The sequence below is a fragment of the Citrus sinensis genome, chromosome 9 (genome assembly GCF_022201045.2).
Source record: "Citrus sinensis cultivar Valencia sweet orange chromosome 9, DVS_A1.0, whole genome shotgun sequence".
NCBI lineage: Eukaryota > Viridiplantae > Streptophyta > Magnoliopsida > Sapindales > Rutaceae > Citrus > Citrus sinensis.
In genome coordinates this window covers 25,990,112-26,017,137 of record NC_068564.1, presented here as the reverse complement: position 1 = coordinate 26,017,137, position 27,026 = coordinate 25,990,112, and the positions used below count along the sequence as shown (strand labels likewise).

Genomic DNA, 27,026 nt, shown 5'->3' with positions numbered 1-27,026 from the left:
TTTTTTCTAAGTCAACTAGGTGTGTGAATACGAATAGTCAAATACTCAAATAATATAAGATGCTTATTGCATGATATTCTGAAATACTAGTTTCATGTCTTTCACTCTTTATGGCGAAACGAAATCAAATTAGCATGCGGCCATGCTTCATACTTGAGCGTGGGTTTGTCACCATCCACTTAGCAATTAATCAATTATATCCTCCTATTTTCTCCCAAAAAAAAAATCAATAACTTTATCCAATTAACACCTTTACATCTTTTGCCATTAAAGAGAGTTAGAATTTACGGTGCCTTTACTATTACATAATCGAATGGATTAAAATCAAAATTAATTTGAATCAGAATTAAAATAAATTATTTTTTTAAATCATGGGTCTTGAAATGACAGAATGATAATAATCTGTATTCTAATTATTATGTTTTTCTTTAATTAATTATTATCGTTATCATTATTCAAAAAATTATTGTTAATAATACTAATGACATAATAAATCATTTTAAAAATAATAGCAAATGATTAACAACAATAATAATGACTAAAAACAATAGCAATAGTTAGATAACTAAAAGAATAATAACAACAACAACAACAAGAAGAACGATGATGATAATTGTTTTGTTATTCGATTCTATTAAGTTCCCACATCTATTAGGTAAGGTACTAGTTGGTAGTTTATTAATCGTAAAGCACTCTCCTAGAAGTCGATTTTTAAGAGTGAGGTCTACCTTATGGGTTCGTAACAATTGGTATCAAAGTAGTTCGATTCTCTGAAGTTGGCTCTTACCATAGCGGTACTGGCTTTGTGACCTAGAGGTGTGACTTAGTCAGGGTGCGTGAAATGATGTAGACGTCAATCCTAAAAGATGGTGGAATGTTAGGATCCTATATCAATTAGGTATGTGATTAGTTAGTAGTTTATTATCTCTATGACAACCTCCTCTTACAATCCAATTTTTAAGAGTGAGTTCTATGTTGAATTCTACCTTTTGGGTTTGTAATATATTACGTTTTTGGTTTGATCGGATTAGCTATTCAAATCAAATCAATCGGATTGGCTATTCAAATCAAATTAATCACAATCCATATTTCGATCATATTAGCTATTATAATCAAATCAATCACAATCTAAATTCTAGCATTATTTGGTATTCAGTAGCAACAATGACCGATGATGATTTGCTTTGGTGTGAGGTTGACGACTACCAATGCAATAGCAATGAGTGGCTCTGTGAAGGCAATGCGATTCTAATGTTGCAATCAACAGCAGTTGCTAGTTAGATTTTGTGTTCAAATGGATTAGGGGGATTTGGTGATTCTCATTCCATTTTTTTTCATTTTATATTTTTGTATTTCAATTGAGGACAAGTTGGGATTTGAAAATTTAGTTGAGGGTATCTTAGCCGGCTCTAAGAATGGGGTTCTAATTCCTAACCCCTTAGGAATCGTTAGATTCTAAGAGTACATAATTTATGTTATGCCTTTTAATATGAAGATATTTCATTTTTGCTATTGGGATATTATTACTTGATTGATTGTGGATACATCAATGGAATGAGTTTTCTTTCACCATCTAAAGGACAATGTTACCATTTAAGTGACTTTAAGAATGAACACCAACCTTCTACACCTGAAGAGTTCTTTAATATGAAGCACTCAAGTGCTCGTAATGTGATTGAATGATGTTTTGGGTTATTAAAGAAGCAATAGGCAATACTAAGAAATCTTGTCTTTTATGATATAAAAGTATAAAGACGTATAGTATATGTTTGTTGTATGCTACATAACTTCATTAGAACGGAAATGCCTATTGATGATATAAAAGTGGAAATAAATAATGAACCAACTCCCAATATTGATTATAATTTGGAGGTAATTGATATCGTTGAGCCCTCAAATAAATGGACTATTTGGAGACAAAATTTAACTTAAAAGATGTGGAAGACATGGTAAGGAGTTAGTTTATTACTGTTTGTTATTGTATTGTTATTTGACTTTGGATATTGTTGTTTGGTTTGGATATTGTATTTGTTGGCTGACATTTAGATATTGTATTATTATTTGAATTTAGATATTGTATTTCTTGATTGACTTTAGATATTGCATTTGTTGGTTGACATTTGGATATTGTATTGTTGATGGACATTTGTTATATACATATTATTTGACATTTAATTTTTATTATTGTATTTGAATATATAGATTGACTGACATACCAACTCCAACTCCTAGAGGACGAGGTATGAACAAACATTATTGGACAACAACTAAAGATAATGCGTTGATTGACTCGTTGTTTGAGTTAAGTCAAAATCCTAAGTGGCGATCAGATTGTGGATTCAAGAATGGGCACTTAGAACAATTGAAAAATAAAATGGAAGCAAAATAGTTGGGTTGTGGTTTGAAAGCATCTCCTAACATCAAATCAAGAGTGAAATAGTTTAAATAGCAGTGGTGTGTTATGTCTTATTTGTTATCTATGAGTGGGTTTAATTTTGATAACAACAAGATGATGATCTTGTGTGAAAAGAATGTTTTCGATGAGTTTGCAGAAGTGATCTTTGAATTGTATGGTGTTAATTTCATTACTTGTCTTGATTTTATGTTATTAGCAACATTTTTCAACAAAAAAGGAAGAATGAAAATGGTTTGTTTAACAAACCATTCTCGCATATTACACTTTCACTTTGACATATGGTCAAGATCGAGCAACTGGAGCAAATGCGGGAAATGCAGATGACGACAAGGATGAGGTATGCGAAGAGGACAATGTTGATGTGAATGTAGGAAGTCATTTAGTTAATGAGCCTATAATGGATGATTTTATTGATGATATGTCTCTTACCCCTCAATCACATGTTGTTCCTCAAAAAGTAGAAAATGCTCTAAGTAGTTCAACCAATAGGTATAGGAAAAGAAAAAAAATGAGAGAACAATTGATTGTATGTGTTCAAGTATTGAGACAATTATTGAAACTGTGGTAGCGATGGTACCTAAGATAGACAGGTTGGTTAATGTGCTTTCTACGGCAGACAAGGATGTGACTAACTTTCAGGTTAAGTTGTATAATGAGATGACGACAATTGAAGGTTTAACTGAGGACGAGATGTATGATTCGACTACTATGATGACCACGAAGCACGATCTACTACGTGTATTCTTTACTATGCCTAATCACCATAGGAAGCGGTATATCTTGCAAATGCTTCGTCATGGGATATAATCTGGTATCAGTTTGTGCTGCTCTATGTTAGAATTTTAAACCTCTATTTCTATTATCTGTAGCTATTAGATGGGAATTTTTAACTGTATATTTGTATTATGTGTTACTAGAACAAATGTTGTACTAGACAATATTTTGAAATTATATTTGCAAAGCGGTTGCATCATTTTGAATTTAGGATGTCACAGGAGTCAGTAATTTCTAGTGCTCAATCTCAATCAACATATGTGCTGGAAACATGGTAAAAGAAAGTGTTAAATGGCAAAAGATAAAATGTTTAAGTTTTATGAAGTCAATAATTATTTTTTTATTATGCTGATTCAAACAAGCTTCGATTGAATTGAAATATTGATTAATAATAATATTATTGTTATTATTTTCATTGTTAATTTTATTATTAATAGTATTTTTAATAATGTTTATCAGTATTAATATGAATTATTATTATTATTATCATTAACAATCATTTTTATAATAAAAAAATAGTAGTAGTTATTACTATAAGTAACTAAGGACATTTTAATAACTTGAAATAATTCAGTTTTTTTTTATTTTGATTTTAAGGTAAAGTAAATATATTAATAGGATTTCAACTCATTTCGATTCAACAACTAAAGTAAATAATTTATTTTAATTCTAAATTATTCTTATTCTAATCTATTTTAATTGTATTTCATTATATTTACTCACAAGTAAGCGCATTAAATTAATAGTGGCGTGGGTTTGGTTTGGTATTTGAAAACCGAAATAAGGCGTGAGCGGATCCAGATTTAAACCGGATTCCCGATTAGCGGCGATTAGCGGGTGGGTCAAACCCGAACTCGTACATTTTGAGGAGAAAATGATATTTTCACACAAGATACTTTCGGTCGAGTCATTGGTATTGCACTGGGACATTGAGGCGAGCTAAGGAGGAAGAAGATAAAAAACCTATAAATTCTGGTGATCAAATTTAGTTATCGCTTTGCAGAGATCTCATAATGGCTCCCGTTGGTCCTCGATCCGGTGACGCAATCTTCGCCAACGTGGAACGCGTGGTAACCGTTTGATTTAATTCTTCTTAAAATCTCTGAATTTATTTATTTTTTTTCATTTTCGAAAATGATTGTGTTGAATTAACAACTGTTCGTATTTTGAAATTCCGATTTCTGCAGAATGCTGAGCTGTTTACATTAACTTACGGCGCCACTGTGCGTCAGCTGCTCACGGATCTGGAGGAGGTTGAGGAAGTTAACAAACAGCTTGATCAAATGTGCGCATTTTCAATTTCATTTTCGTTTAATATTCATTGGAAAATTTTAATTTGGAGTGAATGGTTAGGTACTAGGGAAAAATATGTAGCGTTTCGAGGAATTTGCTTTTTTATACTAGAAGCTGTGCTGTTTTGTGTTTGATTAAAAAAAGAAAAAATAAAGAAAGAAAGAGAATAGAATCAGCAAGCATTTGATAATCTTTGACAAGCTCTGTTATTGAATTGAAGTTCAATTTTGTATTAATAAATCATCTTGAAGTTGGTACTAGACCAGCATTTGATGGAGTTCTTAGGATTTTATGACTAGATTAGAACATGATTCCTTTGTACTGAATTTTGTTGCAGGGGCTATAATATTGGGATTCGACTGATTGATGAGTTTCTAGCAAAATCTAATGTCACTAGGTGTGTAGACTTCAGGGAGACTGCTGAAGTGATTGCAAAGGTCTGTTTTCACAGCTTAGTGAATATGAAGTAAAAAATTTATTGATCTTAGTTGTTTTGAAATCTGTTAATACCCTTGCTTCTAGCCAAAATATGGCTTCTTTATATCAGTTTATGAATTATTTTCACTTTCCTGTGTCACATAGATTGTTATTACTATCAATTGTGTATATCAATATGGTGCAACTGTGTCTGTTTGTGGATGTACGAAAGATGTATATTATTCTCTGTCTATGATGATTCATGCATAACAATCCATGTTGATTCATGGTATATGCTATGATGGTACTAGAAATATGTCCATTTGAGCACCGCTTTAACGTAGTTGTCAATGACTTGATCTTTATACATATGCGGTTGGGCATTTCTGTTATGCAGTTATTAAACAATTTGATGTGATGTAGCCTATCAAATACGTGTGTGTTTTTTTCTATTGAAAGTTGTGGTTCCTCAGTTTGATTTTGGATACTTGCTGAAATATGTTTCAAGTTAAATTTTATTCTGCTGTTTCCCTAAAAGAAACGGTGGATTTATTTGGAATTCTCCTAGGTAATGTCTAACTCAGGTGGATTTGAATCTTCTATTATAGAGGCTTTATAATTTGAACTTGTGCTTATTTAACTAGAACCAAATCCCCGGCCAAGTTGAGCTGAACTTAAACACGAGGTTGGAATTGTTTGAGGCCTTTAAATGACTTTTTCAAATTCTAAATGATGTTGCTTTTTTAGTGTGTCTGTAATGTAAAATATTGCCGAACTGTGTACTGATAATTACATTAGTCTACGAATTTATTCCTTTTATTTTTCCAATGTGAATGTAGAGAATGCATGATGATAATTTTATGCTTTATCACCAACAGATTTGCTAAGATGTTGCTGAAATGCTACTGAAGGAGTATATCTGAAGATTTTGGGTGTATTCTTATTTAATCGATTAAATTGTTGAGGCATTAGCTATAACAAATTGGATGTAGTTTACTTTATTAGATGCAGATTTCTGTAGTTCTACTTTAGGAAAGCCACAGATGTGTGGAGTGTAGTGAAAATACAGGTTATGAGGTTACCATTTGTGTTGAATTCTGTTTATAATGTTGGGCATCTCTTCAAAGTAATAATTAGGCGTATAGTTGAAAGACCACTCAGCGCCATTGCTGGATTGTCCTTCTGAAATCTACAGAATTCTGGACTGGATTCAATTGACACTCAAAAAAGTAATTAAAGCTGTCAGCTATCAGCCTTAGACAGATTCTGATACTGGTGGTTCTGTTGTTGTACTTTTTTCATTTTCTTTTCAGCTTGGATTCTTTGGCTTTTCTATGACATGTATTTAGTTGATGTGTTTTGATTCATAAAGCCAACCTTTTGATTCATAAATACTTTCTCAGTCTCTACTTTTGAAAACGAAATGGCTCAATTCAAATGATCTCTGATGAACACAGGTGGGTTTCAAAATGTTTTTAGGGGTTACTGCAACCGTGAGCAACTGGGATGCTGATGGGACATGTTGCAGTATAATTTTGGAAGATAATCCTCTGGTGGATTTTGTTGAGCTTCCTGATACTTGTCAAGGCCTTTATTATTGCAACATCTTGAGTGGAGTCATTAGAGGGGCCCTAGAGATGGTGAGTGCTATTCCTTGTATTAAGAGTTCTTTTTTTCTTTTTTAATTGTGGTGTGCTATGTACTACTTTTAGACTCTTGCATGCCACCTGCTGACATTGCAAGGCTATGTGCTAACAATTTGACATTGTTTTGTATACTAAGCGAGGATGTTACTAGTGGATGAATTCAACATGGATAAGTGTGTCTCCTAGATGGAAGCTTTTTAGAAAATTCTGTTTTAATGGAAGTGAACATTATGAATCTCTAAACCTCTTATATTGCTTTTATGTTGTGTGGTTGGTTCGGGCATCTCCTTACTGTAAATGTAAGAAATGAGATTAAGAAAGAGGATTTGTGTCCCTTACGGTATTGACGTCTCATTTCTTTACTATTTGATCCCATTGTTTGCTGTAAAAATATAGTTCTTTCTTTTCTGTTTTTATCTAAGGATCTGAATTTCAAAGGAGTCCATCATATTGATAGAGTGAGACCTGGGGTTGGGTTGAGTTGAGGGTAGAATGGTCCATATTGTCTTTCAACTTATTATGTTCTATGTGTGCTCAGTGCTGTAGCTTGAGAAAACACGGATGGTGCTTGTGCCCACATACTTTTTACCTCTTGTGTTTTACTTCTCTTCCTTGTCAAGTGTTGGCGTGCTGAATTTTCTTCTATTTGCAGGTTTCAATGAAAACTGAAGTCACTTGGATCCGCGATGTGCTTCGAGGGGATGATGCATATGAGCTGCAGGTGAAACTTCTGAAACAAGTCCCAGAAGAATATCCATACAAGGATGATGAGTAATATCCTGTCTTGGTGCCTGATGCGGACATACCGAGTTTACATTCTTGCACTTCATTTTCCCTAAAGAATATCAGTTTTAACAGCTTGTTCTCTGTATAAATATTCACTTGGGAGAAACTTTGAATAGGTTTTCCGTTTTCAAATGCATGGTAATGCTTTCAGATTTATCAGCTTTCTGAACAAAGCCCCGCAAACATTAAAATCACGCATGAGAAATTAGAAGTTCCACCGGGAGAAACATTGATGCATTTTCCCCCAATTCTTTCCCATCAAAGTTGCAGTCAAGCTCGTGGTGGTTGAATAGTAGGCAATTTCCACATCATCAATTGGTCCACATGGCACCATTTTCTGAGTGCCGACAAAACTATCATTATATACGTTCAGTGATATTTTTTTAATTTGCAAGTATCATTCATTATTTAGTTTTAGAGTGATGAAGTGGCCGGTAGGCACTCAGCAGTCGGCACGTTGCTGTAATATCACACCTTTTGGGTTTGAATTTTGTGCGGGTAGCTGTCGTGACAAATCATTAAAATTATAGTGTGAAAAAGCATTCATGAATTATTCATCTTTTTAGATTCTTCTTTAATGTATTAAATGACAAAGAAATAAGGCTTACGCTGGTGGCTTTATAGCCTCAACTTATGAAGCATAGTCAAGTTTTATTATTACTTAGTCGGCGAAAGTCATTGATGTATATCTACGTAGTTGGGTTTTGTTTGAACGTGGTGGGTAATGTGGCAGCAATCAAGTCAACTAATATCATTCATATAAAAAAATATCAGAATAAAATAATTATTTCTCTAAAAGGAAAAACACATAAAAGTTCACATGGTGAAGCTGTATATTCACTTGAAAAATAATGTATATGAATAAACTCAGTATGTTTTTAATCAACGGTAATTCCATATAGTTTTATCATGTTTTTTCTATTATTTTTTCAATTCATTTTAGTCCCATATGATTTTAAAGATGATTCTATCACTGTTCTGAAAAATTTTTATAGATAAATATTAGTACTATTTACTTAGAACATGCTGCATAAATTTAATTAGTAAAATTTTAATATTATTATTTATATATAATGATATATTATAATCAGAACTCTACATATTTCTTACAATCAGACAACAATCGAGACTCTCCTTTATAATTCTAAGATGACACAACCCGAACAACAATCCTCACTTTAATATGAGAGAGAAATTTATTATACCCCTAAAGTAGAGAGTCAAATAAACCTCTATCAAGGGGAGTCGAGTCCCAACAATTACTAGAATTCGAACTCATACACCCAAAATTATTGCACACATGAATTACCAATTATTAAAATAACACTAATATGATTTATCATTAAGGGCAATTTAATAAAATACTATTATTTTGGGCACTCTCCTGAGTTTTTTTTTCCCTCTTTGACAACGAATCTCAATGAAAGATATCGAAATACAATCTCTCGGTGTTTCTACTGATTCCTACAATAACATAAGAAATGTAAAATTCCTAAAGAAATAAAACAGAGAAAAGGATAAGTATGAAAAAGAAAAACAGTGAATTGCACTGCACCAGTAAAATAAGAAGAATATTGATTTGGCCCTTTTAAATTTCTTTGAATCCATAGGTCTGATCCACTCATCCAAAATCATGTGAATTCAAATTAACTAAAATGATAAAGGATGATTATTGCGAAAATAAGCACACACCCACATACATCGAATCTTTTTAGCGTTGGTAGATATAGTTGTGGGTGCAAAGAAAGAATATGTAAATATTTATTGAAAAAGATTCGGTGGAGGACAATCTTAATATTTCAACAGTATGTAGAATTAAAAATAAATGTTTTAAAAATTTATCACGTAAGTGTATAAATTAAAAAATTGTTCCAAATAAATTTCATGAATATCTTATGCCCGCAGTTCTGTATTCATGGACATGCAGATGCTTGTTCTTCTTATTAAGACAATGAACATCCTAATGGCCCCTTGCTACCACGTGTAAATTAAAGAAATAATTAAGTTTGAAATAAAAAGAAAGGATTTTATATCTTGGTGTTATTGATTTCTTATTTATTTATGTTAACACATATAAGTGCTAAAATATATAGTCATTTACACCTCATTACGTGTCTAAAAACATTAAAAAACATATCTAAGAACAAGTAAAATTACTTCAGATCTTTATTAGAATAAAACCAATATATGATCTCATGAAGAATTATATGACAAACCGTATGAAACCTAGAAAAGATTGTTGATCTAATCCAAAAAAAATATAATAATAAGCGACAAGTGATTACTAACAAAATCACGTGTCAAAAGCTCAAATGTAATAAGAACGGTTATAAAACGGCGTAAAAATATGAAGCAATAAGAAGGAATGACAAAGATTTAGATCTGAAATCAAATCTCCCGTCAAGTCCACTCTTTTTGCTCTATAAATACATACAAAAAAGAATGAGAAAGGATTTTTAGCCATTCTCTCATTGGCTAGAGAAAACTAAAATTTAAATTTTACTAAATACAAAGAACACACAAAGATAACAAGAGCATCAGAGTGCCTTTGCAAGTACATGCTCGGGTAAAATTTGAGGAGAGACATCGATAACAAGAAGGAATTCTATTCACAGAGAACAATTAGATATAATTCAAACCGTTTCTTCATTTATATTATATATAGGTTTATTGAAGGATCAAAGATCCTTCAATATATAATGCATTTGATGAAAATATCATTTGGGTGCAAGTGCAACAATGAGGTATCACGTAATCATGTATAGTTTTCATTAAATTTTTATATTAATTAAAAAGAATTTTGGAGTTAAAGAAACAACTGAAGTACGAGTAATTAAAATCACTTCCACTAATAAATCATTCTTTGATTCATGAAGTTGAGGACCTAATTCTGTTTGTGAGTGTATAAAAATTTTGTTCGTTTTTTTTTTTTGTTTTTTGGAATGGAATTCTTTTAATAGAAGAACATTTTTGAATTGGACTATGACTTTTATATATCAAAGTAGATTTCGTTCTCACAACCGTTAAAATTGTATTTCAACTGTTACCAAACATATTAAGACTTTTGTTAATTGTAGACGCTGTAGAAGTGCAATATATATTAAACAATAAGCTATAAGAAAGTGCTTCCTCCGTATGTAGTGTTTTGTTTCTCCTCAAGATTCCCTAACTTCCAAATTCCGACAAAATTTTGTCTTGCTGATGGAAATGCTTTTGAAAATTAGGTTAGTAGTTCATTGACAATTGGCAATATATTGGGTTGGGCCGTATGCATTGATAGCGAGGAGAGGAAAACGATGAGAGACTTGGCGGAATGAAGGCCAATTAATTGAAAATTTAAGATGAGAGAGAAATTCACTATGGTGATCATTTCAACTTAATTAAATAAAAATCTTTGGACTTTTCAGTTGAAGATACTTTATCAGTGACGAGATATTTTGCTTAGAAGAGACTGCTTCTGATAACTCCAACGATATGTAAAATACAAGAATTTATTTTTCTATGGACTTATTTTCTAATTTAGCTCAAAGACCAACAGAAAACAAACCGAAATTAGTGGGGACTTAATTAATATTTTACTTAGGGTTGCAATGATATTTTACATCGACCACCAGGAGGGAGAGGGGGAAAAAAAAATCACCGGTGACTTCAGTCCCTACTGGTCTCTTCATGGTTCCGTGAACGTTTTTTCTTGTTAATTACTTAGAGGTGCCCGTCCCTCTTTCCTTCAGACAGTTGTTTAGACACGTGTTATTTATTATAACCATAAATTGATGATCTCAAAAATCTGCAATGCGTATGCTTTACTAACGTTCAGAACTTTTATAAATGATCCCCTTGAATTCCAGAAACCCTAAATTACACAAACCATGGCATTTCAGATTCATTCTCTCTCTTTCAGCTGTCTCAAAATGTAACTCATCACGTTTCTGTTTTTCTTTACAGCAAATCATTACGTGCTTCTTCAAAAGGGCTTGTTTTGCTTCTGCTTCTTCTGTGTGATTATTTATTAAGAGGGAACCGTGGCATGGAATGAGTGAGGTGATGATCATTTTGCATTTATCATAATTCTCTCTCTCGATCTTGACATGTTTCATTTGTTGGTTTCTAGAAAACTAAACCCTGAATTTTGTCTAGAAGGTCACTCAAGTGGGTAATTTCCTGTGCAAATCAACCACATATATAGCTATTATGCCGTTGGTTTTTGCTATAGTAATTATTACAATAATAATGCCTTTTTCGGATTTCTTCGCCTGAAATAAAATCTATTTTAATCAAACAGTCCAAACTATGTAGTAAAATGGTTTTAATTAGCTCCATGAATGTATTTCTCTGAGTGCCAACAAGGACATGTCTAAATGCATACGTAAAAGCAATGAGCTTGCAGGTAAGGATTTTAATTATTATGTCGAACTTTACACCGTTATTGTTTTTTTTTTTTTTTTGTGGAAAAGGGTTTCCTTTAATAAAATTGGTTAACTAATTAGTTGTTTCGGATATTGATTGTAGATATGAAATATATCTTGTTGCTCCTCCCCTAAGTTGATTTGTGTAAATCTCCAACTGCTAATATTTGTTCAGAGCCTGACGCGCGACATTGACAAAGCCATGGACGCATAGGTGAGGCAATTAGAGTTATATAATGTCAGATCAGTTAATAACCAATTGCCAATTACTTCTACATCTCTGTGTTTGACCTAATTAATTTCCAAATTAAGTCTTTAAAATTTTTAAAAATTATTGAAGAGTCGAAAACTTCTAATTAAGGTGAAAATTCTGTTAATGGGATGAACAAGAAGGAAGGTTTTCTAATATGGACAAAGATGCATTTCTTTTGTTACTTATCAATTGACACCAAACTTTGTGTCTTGATAGTGAAAGTTCTTAAGTCTTGTGTGTATTTAGTTACCAACTCAAATCAGTTAGCCCTATAAACTTCTATATCAGAACATGCATTCAAAGAAATGTTGTAAAGACCGGATTAAAAAAAAAATTGAATTTTAACTTATATTCTTCTATGGAGTAATTTTCAAATAGAATTATTTTGGTAAGACAGTTTCGATAGACCAAAGAACAATTGAATTTTAATTGAAAATTCTTCACTCAGTAGAGAACATTATAATTATCTTGGACAATCATGTAGCACACTTATTATTAAACCTACAATTCTTTCTAAACCCTAAAAATTTATTTCTAACATCTTTAACCAAGCATGGTTTATGGTGACCCTCTAAAAAAATTAAAGTAAAATATTGTAAAGATGGCCGTACTTTTTCTTTTTGATTTTCAGGCAAAAAAATGAAAGAAGAAAAAAAGGAAGAAAGAAAGAAAGAACTGTAAAGAGAGAGGAAACTACAATTAAAATCAATCAACTATTGAAGCTGCATACAGCAGCACCAAGAATCTTCTAACATCGTCCTTCTTTTTCTTCGTCATCTTCTTCTTTTTTTGCTTTTTTTTTCCTTTGATGAGATGGCCCTTTTTTTGAGTTGGGCTAAAAAATTCATGCTTCTGGGGGATGCAAGAATCAATATTGAGCATATTATTCAATATTTCTATTTTATATAACCCTCAACTAAGCGAGAAGATTTCGCATATTATTTAATAAACCAAAACTAATAATTAAGCTTTTGTATAGAATTTGTTTATAAATACTTCATTTGATTCCATTTATTGTAAGTATATGCTTAATCTCTAATTTTTTTTTTTTTTGGGGGCTGTGCCTGATAATTTTCTTGGTGTTTTGAGTAAAATAATTTAAATGATTTAGGTTGGGACTTTTTGATATTTTAAGAATTTTATAAAATAAATCTTAATTTTTTAAATTTAGAAGATGAGTAAAGGAGAGGAAAGGTTGGTTGCACGTTTTCCGGGTGGGAGTAATGCCTCCCTGCCGATTACTTTCTCTCTCTCCCGAGGATGGAATGGAAATAAATGAGTGGTATACTTAAAATAATATTTAGAGTGCAAATAACCCCACCCAAATAATAAATAGAGAAATTTTTAAATTAAAAAAATTTAGGTGGAACACTCTCAATAGACTATCCAATAAAATTGTTTCAAATTTTCTGTCTCGTTATTATAATTACTATTATTGGTCAATTTCAAAATGACTGAATATATTTTGGTTAGATTGTACTCGATGATACGAGGATTAAGTTTTGTGTATGTCCAATTTGAATCTCTCTCCTTTTGGAGATATGTACAAAATATGGGAATTCTCAGTTAATACTCCAGCATCGAAGGATTTTTCCATAAGTGCATTTACCTTCACATAATTGTTTTACAAGATGCCATGACATAAACTTCAGATGTCATTATCTAAATAAGAATGTGATAGCTCATTCTATATGCATATTCATTTAAGAAAACTGCTCAAATGTTAGCTTATGAGGGAGTTTGCCAAGCTTATGTCTTTGGTCCCAGAAGTATTCTTATCCAACAAATGGGATTGTCTTACTATAAATTTATCTTTAGCACTTCACAGGCTTGAGTAGACAGCACTCCTGAGGCAGCACTAATCTCTGTTTCTTTATCTCCATGGATGATATAGAACCTCCATTTGAAGAAACTTACCCAACCCTCTTCCATAACTCTACTGCAAGAGCAAACGATAAGACGCTTTTCGCAGTGGATAAGGAATGTGAGCTTCCTTTGATTGATCTTGCTCGCTTAAATTTCTGGAGCTTTGACCAATGGATAGAAGAGATGGCTGAAGCTGCTTCTCAATGGGGTTTCTTCCAAGTTATGAATCATGGAATCCCACAGAAAGTCTTCGAAAGCATGCGAAAGGAGCAGATGAAGATCTTTCATCAGCCTTTCCGCAAGAAGTCTGAACAAAATTTCATGAATTTATCAGCTGATAGTTATAGGTGGGGAAACCCTAAGGCTACTAGTTTGAGGCAGTTTCTATGGTCAGAAGCTTTTCACATTCCGGTTGCTGACATTTCAAAACTGGAGGATGAAAGCATTAACCCCAGGTATTTACTACAATACGTAATTACTATTTCCTTACATTAATAATTTTGCTTTATTTGATTAACTGTTCGATTAATTCATATCTTTAGACCCTCTAGGATTTATCAATTATGACGGTAATTTTTCTGTAGGGGAATTTACTCTTAACTCCCGTCTTAATATTTATTGTCACCAAACATTTTCTATAAAATGCAACTAACATGTCGGGCTGTTTCTGGTATTTACCACACTTGCTTATAAAAGTAAAAGTAACATTATTTTTTGTGTTAATCTAAATACTTTATTAAGGGTAAAAACTCAATTAATCCCTAAATTTTTTAGGTTAGTGCATCCTGTATTTTTTAAAATATCTCAAAGTATCCTTGCCCTTAAATTATTGACATCCCTGTAGTTACTTTTTGTTTCTTTTGTCTTACTTTTACAATATTAACCTCTTACAATAATGTTTCTTTTTTTTATGAAATTAATTAAAAAAATAAATTATCAATTTAAACCCAAAAATAAAATAAAAACAAAAAGAATATATATTAATTTTTGTGAAAGTTTATGTATGTCTAGCCAAAATTAATTGTAAAAAAATTAAATTACCATTTTTTTGGACATTAGTTAAAAAAATTAATATATTAACTCTTCAGCAGAGTGTTCCAAAAGAAGTAATATATATTCATTGTGTTTCTATTTTATTTTGAGATTAAATTAGTAATTAAATATTTATTAATGTCCAAAAAAATTATTGTAAGAGGATAATATTGTAAAATCAAGCCAAAAACAACAAAAAGTAACGGCAAAGGTGCTAATAATTTAATGTCGAGGATGTTTTAAAATATTTTTCAAAATATAGGAAGTAAACGGGTACTAACCTCAAAATATAAGGAATAAATGAGTTTTTACCGAATTTATCAAATACAAGATGAGAAGTACACAAGAAAGTAGGGAGAAGGATTGCACGGAGGAATAAAATTCTTTCCTAATATGAGTTCTACTAAGTTTTTAAAGATTTTCTCCCATGAAAAATGAAAAATAAAAGACCCAAAAAAAAAAAAAAGAAGTAAGCTTTTGATTAATTCCAATGATCTTTGAATATAGCTTCTTGAATCTGTGAATATAATGCAACGTACGTGACCACTACTTCTACCACACCTTTGCAGTACAGTAGGAATAAAATGACCACACGTAAACACTCAATGTCAAATTTACTTTACTACTACTGATAAAGGTGTCTTTGGCTAATTAATCATTTAAATGAATTAGAGAAAATAATATTAATTGTTTCGATGCCTCTTACAGTCTTAAGGTTTTGGTCCCATAATCACATGTCGATGCCTCATACATACCTAAGTTTTGTCAAATCTCTTAAATGATTTGTTGCATGTTTGTAGTTATCTCCTTCCTTTTTTGTTGGTGATGACCCATGAGTTCTTTGTTTTGATTTGGACTCCTATCGAATTATGAGGATCACAAATGTTAGATATTCCATGTAGGACATAAAACTTGAATCTAGAGACCAGAGACACACAAAGTACTTAGCTTTGGTATTCATTTCAATCTTATCAAACCGCTAAATGGTATTGGTAACTTTCAAACCTTATCCAAGTCATGTCATGTGCATGCTTGACATTATGTGTACTTTTTCAATCATTTGCACACTCTCCTCAGTCCTCAGCATTCCATCCCTCGATACTTTCACGAGATTATGTGTACTTTTTCAAGCATGCAATGCATGTCCAAGAGGCTTCGATACATTAAGATAAGATGAATTTATTTTGGCTGCGGTAGATTTTGGTAGTTTTGATTAAGGGAGTATGACACTTATATCTAACCCTCTTCAGCATATTTTTACCATCCACTTTGGATTTTTTAACAAATTGAAATAGCCCATGTTGTCTTTGTCGAAAGGGAAAATTTAACCTTTTAACATATATATATATATATATATATATATTTTAATGTTTCAGCACCGAAGACGACATGGGTTTAAATTTATAAGGAACTCAAAAAGTAATATACTATACTTGTATTAGTTGGAACAGATTGTTTGAAGTACAAGTAATGTATAATCAATCATTATGAGCAGTGATATTCAGTTAAAAAAAGGTTGAAAAAAAGGGGGGTAAATTAGTGCTGGTTCACTCATAAATCGGCAGCAATTTGTCAATTTTTTTATCAGTGGTTTGTCCGCTCTTAGAGTCTCTTTAGCATTCTTCAGTGCTATTTGTCATGTGTTAGGTGTTGACTGAATTTGAACTATTACACAATTTGCTGTGTGTATGTGATATAATTAAGTTATGTTGAGATCTTATTGCCTACGTTCTTCACCATCTTCTTCAGATCAAGTATCGGATTGTTTGCAACCAAAGCTGCAAATCTGGCTGAGAGGTTGGCTGAGTATTTAGCTCATAACTTGAGGATCAAGTCATCTTACTTTCGAGACAATTGCCTGCCAAGCTCCAGTTACCTTCGAATGAACAGATATCCTCCATGCCCGCCATCATTCGAGGTGTTGGGCCTGATACCTCACACTGATAGCGATTTTCTCACCCTTCTATACCAAGACCACGTGGGAGGCTTGCAGCTGAAGAAAGATGGACGATGGCTTAGTGTTAAACCTAATCCTGATGTTCTAATTGTCAACGTTGGTGACTTATTTCAGGTAATTAAATTATAATTTGGTACTTATTCGGAATTTAATTAATTATAAAAACATTTGTAATGGGGCGTGCATATAATTTATGATATCTTAGGCATTGAGCAACGGAGTGTACAAGAGCGTTGAACACCGGGTGGTTTCGCATCCAAAAGTTGAAAGATATTCAGTGGCATATTTTTATTGTCCCTCATATGAAGCTGTGATTGAGAGTACTGAGAACATCATCAAGCCAGCAATCTATAGAAAATTTAGTTTCAGAGAATATAAACAACAAATCCAAGAGGATGTTCGAGCTACAGGCAACAAAGTAGGCCTCTCAAGGTTTCTCTTATAATCAGAACATATTTAATTTGCACTTTGTCAAAGATTTAAGAGGCTTATAGGTAAAATTAAGAATGTAAGAATGTAAAGTAACGGAGTATTGTAGTCATAAAAAAATTCTGGTCCTAATTTAGGTTAATTATAAATAAAAATAAACTCCACGTTATAATAATTTATAATTTTTCTAGTTCTTGTTTTAAAGAAGTTGTCTCTGAATAGTAATAATTATCTGTATATTACAAAAAATATAGAGTGATGATAGATTTACAAGCTCTTATATGAATTAATGTGACCTAAATTCATTAGTTGGATGAAAATACAAAATAATAAAAATAAATCGTGTAAGCCAAAAACTATTTGATCTAACCAATTGAATTATACTTTGTATAAAATAAATTTGTACAAAAGTTTTTAGCTCTATCATTACTAAAATATATACACTTTTACATTAACTTATAGGTACATAATCACTTGCTATCATGGACACCTTCTTGTTCTTGTTGATGTCAAAATATTTCTACCTTATCTACTAGTTAATTTAATGTAGCAAATACTTTACTTCTATATCACTTGCACTGAGATTAACCATGTCATCGTGTAAGCCAAGAACTATTTGATCTAACCAATTGAATTATACTTTGAATAAAATAAATTTATACAAAAGTTTATAACTCTATCATTACTAAAATATATACGCTTTTACATTAACTTATAGTTACATAATCACTTGCTATCATGGACACCTTCTTGTTGACGTCAAAATATTTCTATCTTATCTACTAGTTAATTTAATGTAGCAAATACTTTATCTCTATATCACTTGCACTAAGATTAACCATGTCAAAAAAAAAAACTGTCATTACACTTCTATTAAGTTATAACTTCCTCATTGTAATAAATTAATTTGGTCCCAATATTATGACTATAGAGAGGTTTTACTGTAGAAAATATGATTTTGAAGGAAATAAATCATGAAACTATGAAAATGTTGTTAACTGTTACCATAAGCCATTTGGTAACTTTCTAATACTAATGACAATTTTGTAATACAATGACATATTTTCCTTTCAATTAGACCAATAGTAACATTTTTTTTTTTTGGTAATAGGTTCAAGTAGTAATAACATTTTAGCCTCCTAAAAATTTTAATTTATTCAGTACATATATAGTTTAAACATTTATAAATTAAGTCTCCAATTGTAATTAAAGAAGAGAAAAAAGTATTGAAGAATCAGCATCCTCTCGTAATCTGATCATCTCCTGAGCAATTTTCATTCACATTATTGGTGGTTAATAAATTGAAAAAATAAAGATAGTTAAATACTAAATATACACTAGCAATAAAAAAAATAGGTGGCACAATATATTTAAAAGATTAGGAGAGCTTAGACCAAAGGGTAATTTTATCCTACAGCACTAGTCTAGCCCACACTTATGTCCTTCTATATGCCAGCAATTTAACTCTTCTCCTATACTATGTCGTTCTTTTCTATGGATGGTATTATGGTAATTTTATTCTTTTGAAATTATTAAAATCTACAAATACATTATAATCTAGAATCAATTGAAAGTCAATACATATATTTTATAGTATAATTCAAAAATCTACAATAATAATTTTAAAATTTAATCCTATAAATATATAAAGAGCTCTAATTTTATTAAAATTAGAGAAAATATGACTCGTGAGAGTTTGAACCCACCATATATATTCAAGAATGTGGATTACCACTGAATTAAAAACCTAATGGCACACGGATGGTAATTCAATTGAAAACTTGGTTTAATTTCAATTATTATTGTTGTTGTAAAGAAGTTGACCTAATATGAATCTAGGTCATGACTCATGCATTTGTATTTTCTTAAGGATAAGCTTCATTACATTTTCCCTACCTTATATTGACTTTTTTTCCTTTTTTTTTTTAAATAATATTTCCCTCACTCCAACGAGGTTTCTTTAAAAACAAGAAAGGTCATGACTCAAGAGAGGACGAGTGGCTAACTATGCATGACGATCGATGTGATATATTAATCGGTATTATCACATATAGGCCCCTCTCTCCTCTTCCAACATTTGTTATCATTCAATGGGGTCTTACTCCTCAAAAAAAAAAAAAAAAAAAAAAATGGGGTCCTACTCGACCAAACCCATGCGCTCGCGTTGGCGACGGCATGCGGGCACGGGATCGTGTTCTTTGTTGGGGACTCGCATGCTTTTCTCCCAAAAAAATTGGATAAAATAATAAAAGTAGATATATATTTTTTTCTCTTAAAATAAATATTTGTCTAATGACAAAACGTAAACATTTAAAATTGAATGATAGAAGAAATATAAGTTTCTGAATGATGATGTTTTATTGAATTTAGTTTGAATTAAGAAAATTAGAATTTTATACCCCCTTATATAACAATGCTGAATATCATTAATTTACCAAAATAGATAAATTCGAAATATTATTTTATAATTAAATTCTCCTAATCTAAGTAAGAAAAGTAAAATGAATGGTGTCCAAATATGATATTTAGAAAAAAATAAAAATCATAAATGAAACAGGAAAAATAAGAAAAATATATTAAAACTGAAAAAATAACTAAAAAAGAAGTGAAATTTTTAGATGGACAATGGGACAGAACGGCGCAAGCGATTCCAAGTATGGTTTGTCTCATTACAAATTTTTGAAATGATATATTATGAAATAGGACACCTGTAACCCCATTTATACCCTTTGAAAAGTACCCTACTCATAACATGCAATCATCCTACATCATCTATTTTTTATAATGATAATTATAAAATACCCATTATTATGATTTTAATATTTACAGTAGGTTCTCTTTTAAACTGGCATGTACCAATAGTATCTGTTTCATCCTTAGTACGTGGCATTTGGAACCTAAAGAAAATTCGAAGCTTAAAAAATTTGGAAGATTAGACTCATGTTCCATAAATATTTGGGAAAGAAAAAATAATAATTTGAATGTAATAACACAAATACACCTGGTTAACATTTGTTTACTTTAATTGTCTCACGTGACATCCTTCCTCATGTATCTCATGATACGTTTTAATAGAATATAGACTACTTAGGTGCTTTATTTGATAAGTGTTAATAATTATAATCTCTTTAGAAGTCTATAGTTTTACGTGATAAATACAATCATAGGATTAGATCAATCTGCACATTTTGTATTTATATCAAAAGGCTCGGCTTTACAACGATTATGCGTTGAATATGACTTTCTCTCAGAATGAGTGCTAACGATTCAATGAGAAGCTAACAATTAGAAAGGAGGGGAACAATTAGAAAGCTAACGATTCATAAGGAGGGAAAAAAAAATCAGCAGAACTCCCTCGTGTTTTAAAAATCCATCCAAATTAGAAAAAGCACTATAAATATAAGTATCTCTAATGCTGCTAAACTATTCATTAAAATTTTTGTTTCATTTTTGGGAACGTTGAAGTGTTGCCCTGTTCATTATTAATACCCAGAAAACACATACAAACTAGATCAGAAACGCATGGGCTAGTTTGTATTTTATTATCAAATTAATTCAATCATCAAAAAGTATTTGTTGAGTATTTGTCATTTCAGCAGGGGTGAACTGGCATTTGTCAAAAAAAAAAAAAAACCTAAAGTCGACTGACAGTTATCACAACTGTCCAATTTCTATCCATTTATCCAAGGGCCCGTATCGATTTTGGTGCATGGTGCATGGTGCAGCTGCAGCTAATGCACCCTCGGGCGCTGGCGGAGCCATTAAGGTAGTGCCCCACTCAGTCCAAAAACTGTCTTCTTGTTCCGTTCATTTGATTTTTCTGACTATGCGATTGTCTTTTTCGGCAGCTCCCACCAATGTTGAACTGCTGGGGGCATGTTGATCTTGGTTCACGCGTACATGACCAGCATGGTTACGGGTGCACTGAGTGCCTAGCAAAATGTTCTGTACTGTATAGATTGCTAGCTAGCTTGTTGTATGATATGATGTGATGAGATCGCCACCAGATAAGCTACAGACTTAATTTGTTTTTGTTTTCTTTGTTGCCGACCACTGCCACGGTGAAAGAAGTAGTCTCATCAGTTGGCCAAGTGGCCCGAAACAAACACTGCTTATTTTTACGAATTTAATTGTAGCCATATGCCATTCTCTAAAAGACAAGTAGCCTCATCAGTCATCAGTTGCCAAGTGGCCGGAAACAAACACTGCTTACTTTTATGAATTAAGTGTAGCCATATGTCGTATTCAGGGCGGGGCTCAAGGGAAAATTGGGTCAAATTTAAGGGCTGAGCTATGTTACAAGTGTAGTACTTATTAAATTTACTTAGATCTATTATTACACCCTCCATCTAAATAAGTTTAATAATTTGTTACAATTGTAATTATAGTACGGTATTATAGTTATAATATAATCGGACCCCAAATTTAAGCTTTTATTTTTTTATTATATTTTAATGATTTAATGAATTTTAGTGGGTTTGGTTTATTTATTTTTTATTATCAGTAAAATTATAATATTATTCAATATATAAATTTTATACATTAATTGTGTAAGGATCAATATAGACATTTTACATTAACTTTTCATATTTTATTCAAAAACCATACACTTTTTAAAAATTCTACAGAGGCCATGGCATCCTCTAGTCTTATATGACCTCTGCCCCTGACTCGTAATATCCTAAAGCACTATGTTTTTCGATTCTCCCATAATCTAAGCTTTTCTTTAATAAAATTCACTTGGAGTATTAATAGTTAATTAAATAAAAAATAGTTAAATCTTGTTCTTTAAGCAATTTTCTCTAAAGAACATATGATATAAGATCTTTAAAAGTTTGAAAAAAAACTCAAATTAAGAGTGTATCGTATTCTTTAATTTTTTTTCTCCATTTTTCTTTCTAATTAATTGAATTGGTGTGTTTTTGCTTTTTTGGGGGGGGGGGGGGGGGGAGGGGGGGGGGGGGAGGGGGGGAGGGGGGGTGTTTAATAATACATTTAAGAATAACAATTTTAACCCAAGCTTGCAAATTCTCTCCTACCCACCCACTAGGGGTAATTTTACAGATAACGCGCAAATTTGATAATACAAACTAAAACTCATTGTGGGTAGTGGACGACTTTAGTAAAGAGAGGAGATGCGACGAAAGTATTCACTAACTCGCATTATTTTTTTACTTTTAAATTACTTACTATTCAGTAATAGTGAGGAAAATCAATTGATAGTTTGATGTTATCTTTTCATTCTATTATATGTTTTTGTTAATTAATTGATGTATCGTTGATTTCTTTTTCTTGCAATCGTAATTGGTTTGACTGATATTTATCTCTGAATAGCACATTCCAGTTCTTAAATCTGATCCTTCTTGATCTGCTTAGTTAACTCAGACTCAATACCGAGAGTAAGTCTTGCATTGCATGGCGAGATGCAGCTGAAATTGCAAAATTAAAGATCTTGTTAGTAAGTTATACATTCTTTGTAGAGGTTCAAAATTTATTCAGCAAGACTAATCAGCCCAAAGCATTTGATCTAGTATTGCATTCATGGTTTATCGGTCTTGTTTTAAGATGCGTGCACAAAAAATATATAAAGGAACGATTCTTCTTCTATTAAGCGACTAATAGAGTTCATTGTACAAAATAGAAGGTAGATTGGCTGGGTAAATGGTGATAGGGATAAATGCAAGAAGATTTCTCAAGCTGTCAAGACAATACCAAACGTAAAATTCGTAAGTAATTTATCTTTCCTGGCGGCCAGCGGCCAGCGGCCAGATTTTGAATATGCAATGGTACACGGTTTCGGGCTTCATTTGTAAAACCAGCGATGGAAAAGTTTTGAAGGGCTGATGAAAATAGGCTACATTAGGCAAACATTTGAGCCCTCGGGATTTTGTTTTTCCGAGAGTTTTCCCTCACCATCAACACCAAATTGTCGTTATATAAGGGGATTGATTGATGCTTCCCCAACTCCATTAGAATTTAGAAGAAAATGCAGATAGATTTACACTGTTTAATTGAAACAAATCGAAACACCAACACACAAATCAAACAAGAAATGGGCGATCAACCAATATAAGTACTGCACATTAAACATGTATTTATTCAAGAAAAAGATTCTTAGATATTATAATGGGACGTTAGTGGGACCATATCAATATCTTAGAAACAGAGTTCAACTACCACAAACCAAAATAAACTTCAAATAGTTATTTAAGCTATTTCACCAATAGCCAGCAAACATTAACCAAGACAAACCGAAGCAAATAAGACACACACACACCCAGATGACCAAACTCAGAAACCTCCACGGAGTCGGAGCACAAGATGCAGAGTGGACTCCTTCTGGATGTTGTAATCAGCAAGAGTCCTTCCATCCTCAAGTTGTTTTCCAGCAAAGATCAACCTCTGCTGGTCTGGGGGAATCCCCTCCTTATCCTGGATCTTAGCCTTCACATTGTCAATTGTGTCCGAACTCTCAACCTCCAACGTGATGGTTTTCCCAGTGAGTGTCTTCACAAAAATCTGCATACCACCACGGAGGCGAAGAACCAAGTGAAGAGTGGATTCTTTCTGGATGTTATAGTCTGCAAGAGTCCTTCCATCTTCAAGCTGCTTTCCAGCAAAAATGAGCCTCTGCTGATCTGGTGGGATACCCTCCTTGTCTTGAATTTTTGCTTTCACGTTGTCAATGGTGTCAGAACTTTCAACCTCAAGAGTAATTGTTTTTCCGGTGAGGGTTTTCACAAAGATCTGCATGCCACCACGGAGACGAAGCACCAAATGGAGGGTTGACTCCTTCTGGATGTTGTAGTCAGCAAGAGTACGACCATCTTCAAGTTGTTTGCCGGCAAAGATTAACCTCTGTTGATCAGGTGGGATGCCCTCCTTGTCCTGGATCTTGGCCTTGACATTGTCGATCGTGTCAGAGCTTTCAACCTCCAAAGTTATAGTCTTACCGGTCAGGGTTTTCACAAAAATCTGCATGCCACCCCTGAGACGGAGGACCAAATGAAGGGTTGATTCCTTCTGGATGTTGTAGTCTGCAAGTGTGCGTCCATCCTCTAGTTGTTTACCAGCAAAGATGAGCCTTTGCTGGTCTGGTGGGATCCCTTCCTTATCCTGAATTTTGGCTTTGACATTGTCAATGGTGTCGGAGCTTTCCACCTCAAGGGTGATAGTCTTTCCAGTGAGGGTCTTTACAAAGATCTGCATACCACCACGGAGACGGAGGACCAAGTGGAGGGTTGACTCCTTCTGGATGTTATAATCAGCAAGTGTGCGACCATCCTCGAGCTGTTTACCGGCAAAGATAAGTCTCTGTTGGTCTGGTGGGATCCCTTCCTTGTCTTGAATCTTGGCTTTCACATTGTCAATGGTGTCGGAGCTTTCCACCTCAAGAGTAATCGTCTTGCCAGTGAGGGTCTTTACAAAGATCTGCATACCACCCCTAAGTCGAAGGACCAAGTGGAGGGTTGATTCCTTCTGGATATTATAGTCAGCAAGTGTGCGACCATCCTCGAGCTGTTTACCAGCAAAGATAAGCCTCTGCTGATCTGGTGGGATCCCTTCCTTGTCCTGGATCTTGGCTTTTACATTATCAATGGTGTCGGAGCTTTCAACCTCAAGGGTTATTGTCTTGCCGGTGAGAGTTTTCACAAAGATTTGCATCTGTTGGACCAAAGAAACACCATATCAGAATAGATCCATACAAAACAATCAAACCAAACAAACAATATTAACATAACCAACGACACCGAGTTGTGTTAGACGTAGTCACTACATAATTCAAAGACACTTTCGGGCAGGTCTCTCAAGGAAAAACTAACAGAAAATTTAGAAAAGTTGTAGATCTCTAGATAGATCAAAAAATAGAAAAGAGATTTTCAAGAACGATCAATCATAAGTAAAGATTTCGGCATACCTTTTTCTTTGTTAATTAATTTTTTTTCACAAGACTCATAGAATTACAAGATATGCCTAAAATTAACACCAAAAAATTCAAAATTATCTCCGAAAGAGCACTATAACACCATTAAATCAAAACCCTAGACAGAATCAACGAGGCTGATTTGAGTGTTAAATCGCCATAATTATAACCTCAAACAACAAATAAGCGATCGCCTACAAAAGTTTACAGCAAATGAAAAGCTTATAAATAACATATCACCATATCAAGATAAACAATAATAACTAAAACAAAAAACCAATCTACGAATTAATCGACAAAGCACGACATAATAGCAGCTAGAATAATCGGTAAAATAAATATTAATTTAAAAAAAAAACCAAAAAGCTAAAGAGATGAATTATAATCATTATTACCTTGACAGAGAGAACAGAAGGAGGCCTTTTATCGAATTAAAGGTGAAGATAATCTGAGAAACGGTGAGGATCCGAGGCTCGAGGTCCTCCATTTTTATAGTCGTGATTGACAATTAAAATGACGAGATTGCCCAAATTCCATCCAGCACATTGATGCCACGTCTTTAATATTCGGTGTCCCTTTCCTGGCCCGCACGCCAATAGTAGTTTCGCAAATCCGTTGGCTGATCGGAAGAGGCGGATATCTTTCAGATTTTAGGATATTGTTTAGCATTCAAGTCACGCGCTTTGATACGAGTGTGCCACTCCTCACACGGTAGCTCATCATTCTAATTTTCTATTTGTATACTTGTGGATTATTTTTAACGATTTAAAGTTATCTTAAAAAAATGTTAAATAATTTTGGGATAATTTTGTCCTGCACCCAACTGTTTCAACATTTTTCACCACACACCCATATGTTTCGAAAATATTCACTCCACACCCAATTCCGTTAATTTGACCGTTTATTCTAACGGTCAAAGGGTAAATTTGAAAATTCATATCCTAAATATTATTTGATGATGATAAATTAAATTTATTTGATAATTTAATTGATGAAATTATTATTAATTACCTTTAAATAAATTTTTTTAATGTAAACATTAATTATTAAATTAATATTTTATCTCATGTTATTTTTCTCTAATTCAAGATAAGGGGTATTTTGGACATTTATTTAAATTTTAAATAGCTCCGTTAAACATAACGATCAAATTAACGGAATTGGGTGTGGAGTGAGTATTTTCGAAACATATGGGTGTGTGGCGAAAAATGTTGAAACAGTTGGGGGCAGGACAAAATTAACCCAATAATTTTTTCTGAAAAGAACTTCTGCGAAAATTTAAAGATTCCTATAACAGCATTTCTGATAATAAAATCTAATTTTTTTTTTCAATTTGTAATTTTAAGTTAACCAAAATTATAAGAATCACTATACTAGCGTAATTGAATTAATCATAAATAAATATAGTGTTTTAGGAATAAGAGGGAAATTTTACAATCACTAAAAAAATATAAAATTGAAAACTCTCGATTAGGTTGATAATCCATGTTGATAATTTATGACAATTTTCAATAAAGTATCATGGAGATTTATTGATAAAACCAAAAAAAAAAAATTGAGTTCAAAATATTTAATCAAGCTACTAACTTCAATAATATTATGCTATGTTAGTTAGTTGGTAAAAGTGATTAATTTTTTAATATTCCAGTATCTTCTTTTTTTTAACATAGAAAATAAAATGATTGCAGTACTCCAAATTCATAACTCATACAACACACACTCCACACACAATACACTACTCAATCAAATTACCATAGTCCATTACAACAAATCAAGGGTGGCTTTAACTATAGGCGAACAAGGCGATTGCCTAAATCCTTATATTTT

The 27,026-nt window shown here is 32.4% G+C and overlaps 3 protein-coding genes across 6 annotated transcripts; 2 read left to right on the top strand and 1 right to left on the bottom strand.

The window, feature by feature from the left end:
• The first annotated feature begins 4,077 nt into the window (after window positions 1–4,077).
• LOC102628230 (uncharacterized) lies at window positions 4,078–7,488 on the top strand. The gene is made up of 5 exons (XM_006475145.4): window positions 4,078–4,260; window positions 4,378–4,475; window positions 4,821–4,920; window positions 6,358–6,540; window positions 7,199–7,488. The coding sequence occupies exons 1-5, from the start codon at window positions 4,204–4,206 to the stop codon at window positions 7,319–7,321; spliced, it is 561 nt and encodes a 186-aa protein (XP_006475208.1). The 5' UTR covers window positions 4,078–4,203; the 3' UTR covers window positions 7,322–7,488.
• Window positions 7,489–11,127: 3,639 nt separating this feature from the next.
• LOC102628526 (gibberellin 2-beta-dioxygenase 8) lies at window positions 11,128–17,535 on the top strand. 4 transcript variants are annotated; one of them, XM_052434309.1, is made up of 5 exons: window positions 11,128–11,373; window positions 11,842–11,952; window positions 13,820–14,312; window positions 16,639–16,960; window positions 17,052–17,535. In XM_052434309.1, the coding sequence occupies exons 3-5, from the start codon at window positions 13,873–13,875 to the stop codon at window positions 17,289–17,291; spliced, it is 1,002 nt and encodes a 333-aa protein (XP_052290269.1). In that variant the 5' UTR covers window positions 11,128–11,373; window positions 11,842–11,952; window positions 13,820–13,872; the 3' UTR covers window positions 17,292–17,535. The 4 variants fall into 4 exon arrangements, with proteins under 4 accessions (XP_052290269.1, XP_006475209.1, XP_006475212.1 ...); XM_006475146.4 differs by having other exon boundaries at window positions 13,810–14,312; XM_052434310.1 differs by having other exon boundaries at window positions 11,130–11,373; window positions 13,886–14,312; window positions 17,052–17,533.
• A 5,810-nt stretch (window positions 17,536–23,345) lies between these two features.
• On the bottom strand, window positions 23,346–25,755 carry LOC102629380 (polyubiquitin). The gene is made up of 2 exons (XM_006475150.4): window positions 25,595–25,755; window positions 23,346–24,940 (listed from the first exon to the last, which is right to left on the bottom strand). Exon 2 carries the CDS (start codon window positions 24,938–24,940, stop codon window positions 23,567–23,569), a length of 1,374 nt encoding a protein of 457 aa, XP_006475213.1. The 5' UTR covers window positions 25,595–25,755; the 3' UTR covers window positions 23,346–23,566.
• Between the last annotated feature and the right edge of the window lie 1,271 nt (window positions 25,756–27,026).

Bases quoted from the DNA above. Each gene is read 5' to 3' on its own strand.
- LOC102628230 (XM_006475145.4), top strand. From the start codon at position 4,204: ATGGCTCCCGTTGGTCCTCGATCCGGTGACGCAATCTTCGCCAACGTG. The intron at 4,261-4,377 runs GTAACCGTTTGA...CGATTTCTGCAG, and splicing joins TCGCCAACGTGGAACGCGTG to AATGCTGAGCTGTTTACATT. The intron at 4,476-4,820 runs GTGCGCATTTTC...ATTTTGTTGCAG, and splicing joins AACAAACAGCTTGATCAAAT to GGGCTATAATATTGGGATTC.
- LOC102628526 (XM_006475149.4), top strand. From the start codon at position 13,873: ATGGATGATATAGAACCTCCATTTGAAGAAACTTACCCAACCCTCTTC. The intron at 14,313-16,638 runs GTATTTACTACA...CATCTTCTTCAG, and splicing joins GATGAAAGCATTAACCCCAG to ATCAAGTATCGGATTGTTTG. The intron at 16,961-17,051 runs GTAATTAAATTA...ATGATATCTTAG, and splicing joins ACGTTGGTGACTTATTTCAG to GCATTGAGCAACGGAGTGTA.
- LOC102629380 (XM_006475150.4), bottom strand. From the start codon at position 24,940: ATGCAAATCTTTGTGAAAACTCTCACCGGCAAGACAATAACCCTTGAG.